Below are 16,839 nucleotides of genomic sequence, written 5' to 3'. Positions count from 1 at the left end.
AACACCCGTACTGGTATGGCAAGGAAGTCAAAGATTTCTTTGAAGCAGAGTCTGCCTGCCATTCTCGGAGCCACAAAGCTCTCCTGATGGTAACGGCGTTGGCAGCCGCAAGTGCGGCACAATTAGCCGCATCTAGAGAGGCATGAATTACGTAATCCCCTGCCTGGGCGATCTGGTAGGCGAGACTGGTCACCTCGGATGGCAGGCTATTGTCCCTACTGGTTTTCACAATGGCCTCTGCCCAGCCTACCATAGCTCTAGCTACCCAAGTGGTGGCTAATGAAGGAAATAGAGTTGCTCCAGCAGCCTCGAAGACCGACCTGGCCAGGCTGTCAATCTGATGATCAGTGGGATTTTTAATGGAAGATCCATCAGCTAGAGACAGAAGAGTTTTTGAAGCGAGTCTCGATATGGGTGGATCTACTGCAGGAGACTCAGTCCACTCTTGTCTCAGAGTAGGTGCAAAAGGGTACTGTGCTTCTAGCGGCTTTAGGCACGTGAAACGCTTATCTGGGTGACTTCTATGCCTCTTAACAATGTCCGTAAACACAGGGTGGTTAGCAAAAAGCCTGTGAGGCAGTTTTAGGCTGAGTGCAGACGGACTTTTTAGCCCTGCGGATTTTTCCGCGCAGAATTGAAGAAATCCGCAGGTCAAATGACCTGCATTTTTCTTGCAGATTTCTTCCATTTTTCCTGCGGTTTTCTTGCAGTTTTTGTGCAGTTTTCCACTGTGGATTCCCCCCTGCAGATTTGGAGACAGGGGAGGTGGAAAACCGCACAAAAGAAGTAACATGCTGCGGATTTTGTACCGCAGGAAAGCCGCGCGGAAAAATCTGCAGCGTCTGCACAGCGTTTATTTTTTTCATTGATTTTAAGGAAAAAAGCCGCTGCGGATCGGCTGCATATCTGCATCGTGTGCACACAGCCTTGTTAGTTTAAAGGACACTGAGTGATCCGGATTAGTACCGGGTTCTTCGCCTATTTCCAGAGCGTGATTAACCGCCTCGATGAGAGCATCTATAGACTCCTGGAACTCAGTGGAGTCCGGATCTGGGGCCACATCTGATTCGTATTCTGAGTTGTGCTAGCTGCGAACCCCTGGTGAAGGGGAACAAGACACAGAGCTAGCGGATGCAGAGGCATCGGAGTTTCGTGGGGATGTGTCATAGGTACGTTTCCTAGAGGCCCCTGTCTGAAGAAAGCTATTGTGTGGCCATGGGACCCTCTACAGGAGGTAAGGAGATGCCCAGGCTTGAGGAGGAATCACGAAAGGATTCTATGGCCTTTGTGAGAAGCCATAATAATAATCTTTATTTTTATATAGCGCTAACATATTCCGCAGCGCTTTACAGTTTGCACACATTATCATCATCATTGTCCCCGATGGGGCTCACAATCTAAATTCCCTATCAGTATGTCTTTGGAATGTGGGAGGAAACCAGAGTACTCAGAGGAAACCCACACAAACACGGGGATAACATACAAACTCCTTGCAGATGTTGTCCTTGGTGGGATTTAAACCCAGGACTCCATCACTGCAAGGCTGCAGTGCTATCCACTGAGCCACCGTGCTGCCCATGGACTGTGTCAAGGAAGAAGCCCACTCAGGGAGGCTGGCACCGCTGTGTTTAACGTAGCGGGGGGCTCCTGAGAGCCTGAGGCTTCACAGTCCGTACAGAGAGGTTTAGGATGTTTCCGAGGTAGCGAAACATTGCATGAGGTCCATGAGGCATAGATTTTCATGTGCGTTTTATCTGCCTTCTTATTAGCCTTTGATTGAGACATAATGCAAATTTCCGAAGGAAGCTGCAAAAGGCTGCTGAAAAGCTGCAGGGATGTGCCTGCAGTGTATGGGTTAAGCAGCGTGCACCTGCAGTGGTGTGTGGCTATCTTACTCAGGTTCTGCGTGGCCCCAGAGAAGTGCTTGTGCCGCGGATCTGAAGAGGGTAATGGCATCCCCCACAATCTTCTTGCCTAGGATGCGCCAGGAAGTGATGTCTGATAGGAGAATTGGCGCTTCTCGTGAGCTGCGAGAAGCGCCAGAGACAGTCCCCGCCCGCTCTGTACAAGCCCGGCCAGAAGCACTTGGGAAGGGGGCGGAGTTGGCCAGGAAGGGGCGGAGCCAGCCGGGATCATGGGCGGCTGTTGTGCCTACCGCAGCCAGAAGCCGGGGACTAAATTAGAGGCCGCGGCAGCAGCGGGGGCGCGGGATGGCCGCGGCGGTAAAGAGAAGGCCGTGGCTAAGAAGGCCATGGCAGCAGTGAGAAGGCCATGGCAGTAAGAAGGCAGCGGCGGCCGCTGCACAGGGACCGGGCACCTATCTAGCCATTCATCCTCAATCCACCATCCCTTTGATAGGGAGGTGGAGAGGGGTCCTTTGCTTCCTAGCACCAGCCACTTTCTCAATCTGCCAACCCTTTGATAGGGAGGTGGAAAGGGCTCATTTGCTTCCTGGCACCAGCCACTTTCTGACAGTGGTGATGCTGTAGGGCCACTCAGAAGCCGCAAAATGGGAAGCCTGTCTGACTGCAGGTCTGGCTCCAGAAGGGGGTACGTGGGGGCGACACCCTATGTTCCCGTCCATTGTTGGTGTGGGGAGAGCGGACCCATTGAACGATCTGTGGCCCCTAAGATGAGTCCAGACAGACACGGAGGTTGAAGGAGGGGTACGGGGAGGTGACACTCGGCATTCACGCCTGTTGATGTTTTTGGGAGATCGAAACCTTGAAAGGCCCCGTCGCCCTTCAATCTTTGGAAAAAAGGGAAAAAATAAAAATAAAATAAGAAAGTCGGGGTCTGAAAGCAGACCCTAGTGCCTCCTAAAGACACTAAGCAAGAACTGGTTCACGAGAGAGCCAGCAGAGGGTGTATACTGTGGAGGATGAGTTAACTTTTTTGTGCATTTTGCTTAGTGTCCTCCTAGTGGCAGCAGCATAACACCCATAGTCCTGTGTCCCCCAATGAGGCAAAGGAGAAATATGTATACAAATTGTGGTATGGTCAAAATACTTGCTTAATAATTGTGCACACATAAAATGTATTCTCTGAAACGCTGCAGCATTTCAGAGTAAATCATCCGGACTCTTGATTCATACTACCTATGATCTAAGCAGCATGAAGTAACTGTCAGGTCCCTTTAAATGTTTATTCTTATTAAAGTGATTCCATTTTCCAAGAGTATGCAATTACATTATAATCTGTGGGAGTCCTAGCACTGAAACTCCCACAGATTGTCTGCATAAAAAAGACACAGCATTGCATTCACTTCAAAGTTTTCCCTGCACAGTGGCTCACTTGGCTTTGGGTTGTGCAAGGAATCGCAGCATAGTCGTATTCATGTGTGTGGTTCCATGCTTTACTTTCCTGGACAGACAAACATACATTGTGTTGAAAGACTTTTGTGCTATCCCCATCATTTTGATTATAGGTGAAGTTTTCCAGAGCTTCACTGATCATAAAATATGGCAGCAAAGCTTAGGAATAACGAGAGATGAGCAGATCTGACAAGATTTGAAATGACCAAATCTGTTAGGTTTCACTGGGAGATTTGACTCACTGCAAATTTATTTCAGTGACTTGAAACAAATCGTCAACGACATTAAAATAAGTCCCAATTTTTTTTAAATAAATACATTAATGCCAAAAAGAAAAAAAAACAGATGGTATCAGCTCCTTAAAAGATGACAATAACAAGATAATTGCAGAGGACAAAAAAAGGCTGAGCTATTAAACAGGTACTTTTCATAGATGTTCACCAATGAACTGTCTGTTACAGGGATCATTTAACAAGGTAAAAATCAAAATTCACTACCTGATATAACTAGTTTAACACAAAAAGAAGTACATCATTTTGTAACGGGTGGTGCCAAGGGTTTGGAGGACGACTCACGTGGTACTGATCATTAACCCCTTTCCTACATTAGACGTACTATTCCGTCCATGTGACTTGGGACTTAAGTCCCAAGGACGGAATAGTACGTCTAGCGCGATCAGCTGCGCTCACGGGGGGAGCGCAGCTGATCGCGCCCGGGTGTCAGCTGATTATCACAGCTGACACCCGGCACTATGTGTCAGGGGTGGTCACGGACCGCCCCCGACACATTAACCCCCGACACACTGCGATCAAACATGATCGCAGTGTACCGGTGGCATAGGAGAGAAGTGCGCAGGGAGGGGGCTCCCTCCGTGCTTCCTTGAGACCCCCAGAGCAGCGCGATGTGCAGCGTTGCTGGGGGGCCTCCTTCCCTGCAGGTACCCGGATCCAATATGGCGGCGGGGACCTTCAGGGGCCTGCAGGGAGCAGGCTTCCTCATGCCTGCAAAGTCTCTAATAAATTCATTTTTTGAAAATAATAAAAAAAAACTATAAAAGTACACATATTTGGTATCGCCGCGTCTGTAACGACCCGCCCTATAAAAATGTCCCACTAGTTAACCCCTTTATTGAACCCCTTAAAAAATAAAAATAAAAAAACTATTTTTAGAATAAAAAGCGTCTTTTAGCATGCGACAGCTGCCAAACATAAAAACCCGCCATAAATAGTAAATCAAACCCCCCTTTATCACCCCCTTAGTTAGGGAAAAAATAATAAAATTAAAAAAATGTATTTATTTCCATTTTCCCATTAGGGTTAAGGTTAAGTGTTGTGAGCTCATTTTCGGGTTTGCCTCTGGCTTCTGGTGAGGGTTAGGGAGCTGGCTGTGCTGACAGAGTTGTAGTGAGTTCTCTATCTGGACTCCCTCTGTTGGTGAAGGGAGGTAATGAAGCTGATCTAAATGGCAGAAACCGGCCACCTGAGGAAGAGGACTGCGATTGGACATCAGGAGTTTCTGATTGGATTTAAGGCAGCCGACTCCCTAGTTTCTTGCTGGTGATTTTTCCTGACTGTGGCTTCTGATTTCCAGTTTGGTTCCTGCCTTCCTAAAGCTAAGTTTTCTCTGCTATTGTTCATATGAGTTTTGTCTGGTTTACTTAGTTTTTGTGTTCAGCCAGCCCTGGCTGGACTGGGCTGAATCCCCATTTTGTCTCTGATCAGTTGATCTCTTTTGCTCTGCCTTCAGAATATACCTGAGTGCTGATATAGTGATTTGAAGTCTAGCGACTTCAGGGCCTTTTTCTATCAGACGTGTTGGACTTTTTTTTGGCAGGGTTTTTTGCGTGATTGCAGACAGCAGCTTTTCTTTCCTGTCCTTTCTAGTTAGTGAGGGCCCCATCGTTTGCTCAGCCTATCTTTCTATCTGTGTCTGTGTTTTCATCTTGTTTCACCGACAATACATGTTGGGGGCTGTCTATTGCTTTGGGGTCTGCTCTGGGGCAGTTTAGATTTTCCCTTTCTTTCTTTAGGCTTATTTAGTTCTCCGGCCGTGACGAGGCGTCTAGGACCACCGTAGGCACGCTCCACGGCTACTGCTAGTTGTTGTGGATAGGATCAGGGGTCTGCAATCCGCTAGTTACCAACCTCTCCGGTTTTCAGGGCTTAGCTTGCTTTTTGTTTTTTCCTCCTCGGTGACTCATTCATAACAGTTAGGGCTAGGATTAGGGCTAGGGTTAGGGGTGTGTTGTGGTTAGGGTTGGAGTTAGAATTGGGGGGTTTCCACTGTTTTGGCACATCAGGGGCTTTCCAAACGCGACATGGCGTCCGATCTCAATTCCAGCCAGAAAAGTCAAATGGCGCTGCTTCCCTTCCGAGCTCTGCCATGCGCCAAATAGTGGTTTACCCCCACATATGGGGTATCAGAGTACTCAGGATAAATTGCACAATAACTTTTGGGGCCCTGTTACTCTTGTGAAAATAAAAAATTGGGGGTGAAAAGATCATTTTTGTGGAAAAAAATATGATTTTTTAATTGTACGGCTGTACGTTATAAACTTCTGTGAAGCCCTTGGGGGTTCAAAGTGCTTACCACATATCTAGATAAGTTCCTTGGGGGGTCTAGTTTCCAAAACAGGGTCACTTGTGGGGCGTTTCCACTGTTTAGGCACATCAGGAGCTCTCCAAACTTGACATGGCATCCGATCTGAATTCCAGCCAATTTTTCAGTGAAAAAGTCAAACGGCGCTCCTTCCCTTCCGAGCTCTGCCATGTGCCCAAACAGTGGTTCCCCCCCACATATCAGGTATTGGCGTACTCAGGACAAATTGCACAATAACTTTTCCAGTCCAATTTCTCCTGTTACCCTTGGTAAAATAAAAAAATTGAACCTGAAGTAATTTTTTTTGTGAAAAAAAGTTAAATGTTCATTTTTTTAAACATTCAAAAAATTCCTGTGAAGCACCTGAAGGGTTAATAAACTTCTTGAATCTGGTTTTGAGCACCTTGAGGGGTGCAGTTTTTAGAATGGTGTCATTTTTGGGTATTTTCTATCATATAGACCCCTCAAAGTGACTTCAAATGTGATGTGGTCCCTAAAAATAAAATGGTGTTGTAAAAATGAGAAATCGCTGGTGAACTTTTAACCCTTATAACTTCCTAACAAAAAAAAATTTTGGTTCCCAAATTGTGCTGATGTAAAGTAAACATGCGGGAAATGTTACTTATTAAGTTTTTTGAGTGCCATATCTCTGTGATTTAAGAGCATAAAAATTCAAAGTTGGAAAATTGCAAAATTTTCAAAATTTCCGCCATATTTCCATTTTTTTCACAAATAAACGCAAGTTATAGGAATGAAATAACACCACTATCATGAAGTACAATATGTCACGAGAAAACAATGTCAGAATCACCGGGATCCATGGAAGCGTTCCAGAGTTATTACCTCATAAAGAGACAGTGGTCAGAATTGTAAAAATTGGCCCAGGCATTAACATGCAAACCACCCTTGGGAGTAAAGGGGTTAAGAAAGGTAAGAAGGTGACTTCAGGAAACTACCATCCGGTAAGACTGGCATCAGTTCTGTGCAAAATTTTTCAGGGCATTATAAGAAATGACCTGCAGAAATATATTGTGGATAATAACTGACAACCAGCAAAGATTCATGAAGAATAAGTCGTGTTTAACTAACATGAAAAATTGGATCAGAGGAACAGACAATAATATACAGTATCTGACGTCAGAAATGGTTTTTTTGCTGCCAATATGACAAAAAGCTCCCATAAATATAAGAAATTCAAAAAATTGGAGTCATGAAATCTGTCTTCAAAATATGTGAAAAAATTTGTGTTTATTTATATAAAGATTTCAAGTATAAACAGTACTAAAATATTAGAGTATACATAATTACACACAAATTTTACATGAGTATAATCACTATGAAGGACACAGGTAAAGAAAGCCCAGGAGACAGCACTACACTGAAAAGTATATAACAGGAGGAATCAAGTTCTTAAGAGGATAGACCATAATATACTGTATAGTGTGTATACGACTTTAAGGGGCAAACAAATAAGGTGGCTGGCTCAAGACTGATCCTTACCTACATTGGTCTCAGTTTTTGTCAGCAGACTGCCCACCTCTACACGCGTTTCGTGTAGGCTTGCTCGGGTTGTCACGGCTAAATGACAGGAAACAAAGAGTGGTCATAAATGGTAAAATCTCTAAATGGGATATAATTAGCAGTGGGGTACCGCGGGGATCTGTGCTAGGACCGATTCTTTTTAACCTCTTTATTAATGACCTCGTGGTTGGGATTGAGAGTAAAGTGTCAGTCTTTGCTGACGACACCAAACTATGTAGGATATTAAAATCTGACCTTGACATTTCAATATTGCAAAACTATCTGAAAAAGATGACTGAATGGGCAATCACTTGGCAAATAAGGTTTAATGTAGATAAATGTAGAGTAATGCACCTAGGAAGGAGTTATCCTATTGCTGCATATAAATTAGATGGAAGAATACTCGGGACTACAGAACAGGAGATGGACTTGGGTATTCAGGTTACAAGTAAACTAAGCAACATTACTTAATGTCAGGCAGCAGCTAAAAAAGCGAACAAGATTTTAGAATGTATAAAAAGAGAGAGAGAAAATTCAGCTATCCCAATGTATTATTACCCCTTTATAAATCATTGGTGAGGTCACATTTAGAAAATGGGATCCAGTTTTGGGCTCCACATTTTAACCCCTTAATGACAGCCAATACGACTTTTAACTGACCAGAGATATAAGAAAATAGCCTCCCCATACAGGTGGCAATCCAGCAGCTGTCGGCTGTACACTATAGCTGACAACTTGCTGCATCAGCCACGATCAGTGTTTTCACCATCCAAATCTGTTTAACCCCTTAGATGCTGCTGTCAATATTGACTACATCATATAAATGGTTAACAGAGTATGGGGGCTCCCTCTTTATCCCCATTGGTGCCCTCAGATCATGACTGTGTGGTCCTGATGCTTGCCATGGCAATTCACGACCAAATAGCAGCCTTAGAGTCTGACGGCTGTTGCAACCTGTTCAGAAGTTAGCTGCATTTAGGTTGTAAAAATACACATTTTCATTTCTGTCATGCCACTTTGCATTAATTTCTGAAAATCACCTGAAGGGTTAACAAACTACCTGACTGAAGTTTTCAATATGTCAAGGGGTGCTGTCTTTAAAATGGTATAACTTTTGGGGGTTTCCCAAGATATATGACCCCCAAAGGCACTTCAAACATGGATAGGTCTCTAAAAAAATTAATTTTGTAAATTTCCTTGAAAAAATGAAAAATTACTGCTACAATTTTAAACCTCCTAAAATGCTAACAAAAGAAAAGGAAATTTTACAAATGGTGCTGATGTAAAACAGGCATGTGGGAAATGTTATTTATTAATGTTTTTGTGTTGTGTGACTATCTGAATTAAAGGGACAATCATTCAAAGTTTGAAACTTGCTAATTTTTTTTACATTTTTCTCAAATTTCTGATATTTTTTATAAAAAACATAAAACCTATCGACCTAACATGATCAAAAAGTATAATGTGTCACGAAAAAACAATCTCAAAATCACTGGGATTTGTTGAAGCGTTCCAGAGTTATTACCACATAAAGTGACATTGGTCAGAATTTAAAAAATTGACTCTGTCACTAAGGAGTTAAAAAGGATATTCAAAAGTGAGAATCAGTTCAAATACGGACAACTAGATTATTACATGGGATGGAAGGCATCTCATATGATGAGAGGTTGGAAAAGATGGACTGGTTTAGAAAAAAGACGCCTCAGAGGAGATCTCATTTACATGTATAAATATATGTGAGGCCAGTACAAAGGACTGGAACATGGCTTATTCCTTCTAAAGACCATACTAAGGACCAGGGGGCATTCATTATGGGTGGAAGAAAGGTGATTCCGGCAGTTAAAAAGGAAAGGGTTCTTTACAGTTAGAGTAGTCAGACTGTGGAATGCCCTACCATAAGAAGTAGTAATGACAGACACTATAACAGCTTTTAAAAAAGAGCTGGACGAGCTCCTTGATACACATAACATTGTGGGTTATAGTTAAATTAGTGACGAGATGTACAATTGGTGGAGAAAAGTTGAACTTGATGGACCTAGGTCTTTTTGCAACCTATGTAACTATGTAGCAACCATTACTATGCTCTGGAGCATAATATACGTAATATGTAGAAAAAAATGACAACCAATACTCAACTCTCCACTCCCCTCTGCTGCTCACTGTCACCCATACGGTCCTGTGCAACCTATACTTACCACTGCCTCGCACTGAAACTCCAGGCATCTTTATGCTTAGTCGGGACTTCTAGCCTTGACTAGGCCCAAGTTTAGTAGCGGTGGAAGTTCCGGCCTTGAGTGCTCATCATAAGGTCGTAGCACATCCTGATTTCATGACTTCACAGCAACCTTAAGACGAGGATGCGCAGTGACGTCCCTGGTCTAGTTAAGGCATCAGTCCAGGCCTAGAACACCCGTCATAAAAAGGTTATGATACACATCCTGAAGTCCCAGTCTAGCATGAAGAGGCCATGGATATCAGCACACAGAACTGGTAAGAAGAGGCAATTAAAACTGTATGAGGAAGAGAATGCAGTGGAGGTGGCCGGGAATTGAATGTTGAGATGAGTATTAGTTCTTTTAATTATTTTTTAATATTTCATTGTCCCTCTATGGTTCAGCCAAATGGTGTTCAGTAAGCCACCATCTTACTAAATTCCCGTGTAGCAAATTACAAAAAATCCACATTCTGCAGAACACAGATTTTTGCAAAATCTGAGTAGAATTCCATTCCACCATTTCACACAATAAATTCGCCCATCTCTAGAAACAACCTATAAAAATTATCAGAAATCTTTAGAGAAGAAACATCGTTATTGTGCACAACGGGTAGTGGGGAGGCCAAGAATTACCTGTTTGTCCGTCGTCTCTGGGCTCCTTAAAACAATCTCCTAAAATAAAAAAGTACAAAAACTATTTTAACATTGATGTCAAAATGTAACCAAATAAACCCTATAGTCTTTATGAAACTACATCGTTATTATCAACAAATTATATCTGATGAATCAAGTCAACATTATGTCATGGTGGTTCTAATTTGAACCATTCATAACGTGCACTGTTATACTGATATAATTCTAGTATTGTTTGAATTTGGAACTTAATATTACACATTTTTAACCTTATGTCACATCCGATTACTAAATAATGTAATAGCTAACATTGAGTTACAAATGTCCTCATTGGAGAAGAGCATTTTTTTTACATAATTTGGATTCCATCCATATTGGTAATATGGATGACTCACTATGACAATTGCTTTTAGTGCACTTTCTAATGGGTGATTTCAAACCCACAACTCTCATATACCTGACGAACTCCAGATACAGTATGTGTCCTTTTGGCTTTCATATGGTAAGTATACATCTCCTTACCATTTACTCAACTGTATAGGCTAGCACATTAGGCTACAGAGAGTCAGTAAGAATGAAGAATGACACCCGGCACTAGTGCCAGGAGTGGTCACAGACTGTTCTCTGCACTTTAGCCCCCGAAATGCTGCGATCGAACAGGCTGAAAACCACTGGTGTATGAGCTGCTGGGAATGCAGCGTCACTGACCGAGGTGACGTCATAGAAGTTACTATCGGTCAGTGAGGCTCCATTCCCAGCCGGGCTGAACTGCGGTGACTTCGGTGAGATCCCCACTAGCACCGTGAGTGCTCACGGTGCTAGTGGGGATCTCACCGCAGCTCAGCCCGGCTGGAAACAGAGCCTCAGTGACCGGAGATAACCTCTATGACATCACCCCTGGTCAGTGATGCTGCGTTCCCAGCAGCTCAATCACCAGTGGTTCTCAGCCTGGACAGTCACACCTTGGCACCGTGCAGTTTGAAAACTAATTATCCCCCAGACATAGATTACGGCGTGGGACAGAACGACAGACAGGTATGGTATATTGTTGTTTTTTTTCACAAATAAACGCAAGTCATATCAAAGAAATTGAACCACTATCATTAAGTACAATATGTTACGAGAAAACAATCTCAGAATCACCGGGATCCATTGAGGCGTTCCAGAGTTATTACCTCATAAAGGGACAGTGGTCAGAATTGTAAAAATTGGCCCGGTCATTAATGTGCAAACCACCCTGAGGGGTAAAGGGGTTAAGGTACTGCTCTGGAGGGTAATTTAATCTTTTAAGAATAATTTTGGACTACGATAAAGCCATTTAAAGGAGTGATCAGTAGAATGTAGTCATTAAGCTCAGCTACCAAGCTTCATCCTTAATAAAATCTGTTATCAAAATTTTGTGAAATTAATGTAATGATCTACACATAATTACTGAAAAGTAGTTTTCAGAATTCTTACCCGTTAAGCCTGGCAATCCTGGAATTCCTGGTAGCCCGTTCAGTCCTGGTGGCCCAGGAAGTCCGCGTGCGCCTTTAGCGCCTTCAAATCTTATACCTGGCTGACCAGTCTCACCTCTGGGTCCTTCAGAACCTGGAAGTCCTGGAAACCCAGAGTCGCCAAGTAGTCCTTTGACAGCATCGCCCTATAACAAACAAAGTATATGTGTTGTATGGATTTCTGAATACTTTGGACATCTTAGAGTGAACGTACACGTAATAGTGGTTTTGATAATATTTTATGTTCCTAAATATCCTGCAGAACAATGAGGATCCAAATCTTTAGACGCTCACTGCTCAGAGCACTTTCCCGATGCGCTCTCTTCAGAAGGCAGCAGAACTCCTGTATGTGCATATAGACAGAATGATTTAGGGCTCACATGTGTGAGAATACTGTCAAGTAGAGTTGAGCGAAACGGGTCGGTCAATTTCAAAAATTGCCGACTTTCGCCAAAGTCGGGTTTCATGAAATGAAACCCGACCATAGCGTGAGGTCGGTGACCCGAGCGCCAAAGTCGCGTTTCAAATGATGCTTCCAGCGCCTTTTTTCAGCCAATGATGGAGGACGCACACTGTGGGCAACGCGATGACATAGACAGCGGCCACCACCATCTTAGAGAAGGGCATTGAAGTGATTGGCTGGCTTTGTGTGGCGTCACAGTGAGTATAAAAGGCTGTGACCGCCGACCGCCATCTTACTTCTGCCGATCTTAGCACAGGGAGAGGTGCTGCTGATTCTGAATAGGGAGAGCGTTAGGCAGGGAAGAAGAAAAAAAAACTGCTTCTGCTGATAGCGCTTTTCACTGTACAGTTAGTGTGCAGTGAAAGGGGAGGATTTTTTCTTTTGTGCAGCAGCGCTGGTGGTGATTAGGCTGCATTGCAAGGCTACCTGCTAGCTGCATTGCTGTGTGCACACTGGTGTTCAAACTGCTTTTTTCAAAGCACTCCAACTTTTATTATTTTGTCCTGGTGAGTTACTGAGCGTTCATTTTTTCACAGACCGTATAGCGGTGTACGCTCCTCACACACTACCGTGTACCAACTGGTATCACGGACAAATAGAAGCTATCTGGATGTGACTCTGGAAGAAAAAGCCGAGGAGTTTGTCCGTTTTTCCAGACCTACACCTTAGAGTGCTGTCCGCTTTTCAAACAGTTTCGTATATCTGCTGTTTGACTACGGTGAAAACTAGACAGAGACAGCGTGTGTCAGTCCCTATACAAATAGACGGAGATTGACAATTTTCCATACAGACACCGTATAGCGGTGTACGATCCCCACACACTACCGTGTACCGGCTGGTATCTGTCACGTGCCCCGTCCTGTGTGACACGGCCAGCAGGCCGGTAACTAATACAACAGGACACAGCACGTGTAATTGTCCAGTGTGACACGGCCCGCAGGAAGGTAACTAATACAACAAGACACAGGTGATAGGGAAACATTTACAACGGTGGGCCCTGCGATAGGGAACGGAGAATGTGGAGACCTCCTGCACTCCCCTGAGTCAGTGTCCCTAACACTCCTAACGTTCCCTATACAGGCTCCTTACCTGTCGCCGATCAGGATACCTGTCACCCTAGCACACCCTACACCTATTCCTTACTAGGGAGCTGGGTGGTGCAGGCACTGGCCCCACCGCTGTACTAACACCAACATGAGGAAAAGTGACAAACAGGGAAACACTTAGCTTTGCTCTGATGCACTTGCTCCTGGCAACAGAGTCCAACACCTGAGTGCATCTTCCTCCCACTGTGTCCAACACCTGAGTGCAACTGTCCAGCAACGGAGTCCAGCACCTGAGTGCAACTGTCCAGCAGCAGAGTCCAGCATCTGAGTGCAGCTGTCCAGCAACGGAGTCCAGCACCTGAGTGCAGCTTCCAGCAACAGAATTCAGCAACTGAGTGCAGCTCTACACCACAGCTGTCACTCCACCAAGCTTTGCAAGAATTCTTCACTGACACTATAGCTGCCACTCCACCATGCTTTACACGAACTCCTCGCTGACACCATAGCTGCCACGCCACCATGCTTTACACAAACTCCTCGCTGACACCATAACTGCCACTCCAGGACTCTCCTCAGCTCCTTCCTCCACCCAGGATGGTTGGAAAAGCCCAACAATATCACCTGCGTAAGCACAACTTACACACCTTTATTGAGTAAATACCCTATTAGTGATTCCCGTGTAATTACACTAACCACCACCGGGGGCAAAACTATCTCTAAAAACACCAGTGCAATGACCATACTGGCCACCGGGGCAAAACTATCTCTAAGCACACAAGTGCAATGACTATACTGGCCACCGGGGGCAAAACTATCTCTTAGCACAAAGCTTAGCGAGAGGGAAAAAAAAAAGGTTACCAGTGCTCTTATCTGACATGATCCCGCATGGATCATGACAGTATCATGGACAAATAGAAGCTATCTGTGTGTTACTCTGGAAAAAAAAGCCGAGGAGTTTTTCCGTTTTTCCAGACCTACACCTTAGAGTGCTATCCGCTTTTCAAACAGTTTCGTAGATCTGCTGTTTGATTACGGTGAAAACTAGACAGAGACAGCGTGTGTCAGTCACTATAGAAATAGACGGAGATTGACAATTTTCCATACAGACACCATATAGCGGTGTACGATCCTCACACACTACCGTGTACCGGCAGGTATCACGGACAAATAGAAGCTATTTGAGTGTTACTCCGGAAAAAAAAGCAGAGGAGTTTTTCCAGACCTACACCTTAGAGTGCTGTCCGCTTTTCAAACAGTTTCATATATCTGCTGTTTGATTCTGATGAAAACTAGACAGAGACAGCGTGTGTCAGTCCCTATACAAATAGACGGAGATTGACAATTTTCCATACAGACACCGTATAGCGGTGTACGATCCTCACACACTACCGTGTACCGGCTGGTATCACCGACAAGTAGAAGCTATCTGTGTGTTACTCTGGAAAAAAACGTCGAGGAGTTTTTCCGTTTTTCTAGACCTACACCTTAGAGTGCTGTCCGTTTTTCAAACAGTTTCATATATCTGCTGTTTGATTACGGAGAAAACTAGACAGAGACAGCGTGTGTCAGTCTCTATAGAAATAGACGGAGATTGACAATTTTCCATACAGACACCTTATAGAGCTGTCTAATTCTCAAACAGTATTGTATATCTGCCGTTTGCATTACAGTAACATCTATACAGAGTCAGCGTGTGTGTGTGACACTCCATAAATACATATACGGAGATTGTTAGTTACACAAAAAATGTATACAGCTGTACACTTCTGATACAGTTCCGTATATCTGCTTGTTGGATTATGGTCCAATACATACAGTGAGAGCGTCTGTGACTAACAAAATATATAAGTAGATTTAATTTTTTTCATACACCTTACACAGCTGGACGCTCCTCATACAGTACCATCTCTCTGCTGGTATTTTTGGTACATTTTCCCAAACATGAGGAAGTATGGTGGAAGAGTCCGCGGACGTGGGCAGGGGGGCGCAGCTGGTACTGATGGTGGTGGTGCATCGGCTGGTTCAGGCAAAAGCACAATAGCAGCCAAGGCAGGAAGTGTTGAGCCTGCGTCATCGTTTGGCCCAAGAAGGCCTGTAAGGTTGCCTTTTCTTGGAGTAGGAAAACCGCTTTTGAAGCCGGAGCATCAGGAACAGTTTTTGGCGTACATTGCCGAAACAGCCACCAGCTCTATTGCCTCCTCTTCTGAACGTTCGAAACCTGCAAGCACGGAGTCGTCAGTGCAGGGTTCTGGTCGGTCAGGAAAAACACCTTTCCTTGTGTCCTTCACCCCCACCAAAAGTTAAGGATGCAGCAGCCCACACTTTAGATTACTCTATGGAGCTCTTTTCACATACCATGCCTGGGTTATCCAGTCAAATCCAGAATTCCCCAGTCCAAGATGAATCTGACATGGAGTGCACTGATGCACAGCCACTGCTAGATGATTTTGTTGGTACATCGACCCAGAGCACTACATTGCCCTCACAGTCTATTGAGCCAGAATCTGACCCTGATGAAACTCAGGTGCCCCTTCCCGCATACTATACCACCTTACACGGTGACACAGAGGAAGGTAAAGAGGAAGGTGCAGATGACTTTGAAGAGGAGGTGATGGATGACCCAGTTCTTGACCCGGATTGGCATCCATTGGGGGAGGAGGGTGGAGCTGGCAATAGTTCAGATAAGGAGAAGGATCCGCAGCAGGCATTGGCATCGCAGCAGCGGTTATCTGGCAGGCCCGTAGCTGTCCAAAAACGTGGACCAAAAACTAAAATAGTTGCAGGACAGCTTGGCCAGACGGTCAACTTAGCACAGCGTGCAAGGCCAGAAAATGTATACCATAGTAGGAAGAGTGCAGTGTGGCACTTCTTTGTCCAAAATCCTACTGATGAGGCAAAGGTTACCTGTAAGAAGTGCGGAAGGACCTTAAGCCGAGGTAAACAGCTCAGAAATTTGAATACCAGTTGCATGCTTAGACATTAAACCAACATGCACTTTCAAGCGTGGACGGACTACAAAACCTCAGGTAGCACGTGTGCACCTGCTCCGACTCAAGGTAGCCAGCAACGCTCCATCGCTTCCCCCACGGTAAGACCACCGCCACCGTTAAGCACACCACCAGCACTAAATGTGGAGGTGTTGTCGCAAGGTCAAAGAACTCAGGGAATCACAATGGTTTTGCAACACAACACTGAATCTAGGCCATCACCACCAATACCATCACCAACCCCCTCTCACGCCATCCGGTCCACCGCTACTTCCCCCATAAGCAGCTCTCCAGTCCAGCTCACCGTACCAGACACTCTGAGTAGGACAAGAAAGTACTCATCGTCTCATCCGCGTACACTTTGTTTGAATGCCTACATTGCCAAACTAATCTCATTAGAGATGATGCCCTACCTTTTGGTTGAAAGCAAAGCTTTCCGTGACCTCATGGCCTACGCTGTCCCACGCTATGACCTACCCAGTCGGCGCTTCTTTTTTTTGAAAAGCCATCCCTGCCCTCCACCGGCATGTGAAAGACCGCATTGTCCATGCACTGAAACAGTCAGT

General features: G+C 44.6%; 1 protein-coding gene across 2 annotated transcripts in view; it reads right to left on the bottom strand.

Annotated features, from left to right (window-relative positions):
• The window catches only part of COL4A2 (collagen type IV alpha 2 chain), a 405,245-nt gene that overhangs the window by 120,871 nt on the left and 267,535 nt on the right, over window positions 1-16,839 (bottom strand). The window contains exons 26-28 of one of the 2 annotated variants that reach the window (XM_073556824.1): window positions 11,740-11,923; window positions 10,282-10,320; window positions 7,413-7,490 (exon numbers count right to left, since the gene is read on the bottom strand). In XM_073556824.1, coding sequence (XP_073412925.1) covers window positions 7,413-7,490; window positions 10,282-10,320; window positions 11,740-11,923 — 301 coding nt within the window. The remainder of the gene's footprint in view (window positions 1-7,412; window positions 7,491-10,281; window positions 10,321-11,739; window positions 11,924-16,839) is intronic. The other variant, XM_073556825.1, reaches the window with a different exon arrangement.

This window comes from Dendrobates tinctorius, unplaced genomic scaffold (genome assembly GCF_039654945.1).
Source record: "Dendrobates tinctorius isolate UK_male_01 unplaced genomic scaffold, ASM3965494v1 ptg000240l, whole genome shotgun sequence".
Lineage (NCBI taxonomy): Eukaryota > Metazoa > Chordata > Amphibia > Anura > Dendrobatidae > Dendrobates > Dendrobates tinctorius.
This window is presented reverse-complemented; position numbering and strand designations above follow the sequence as displayed.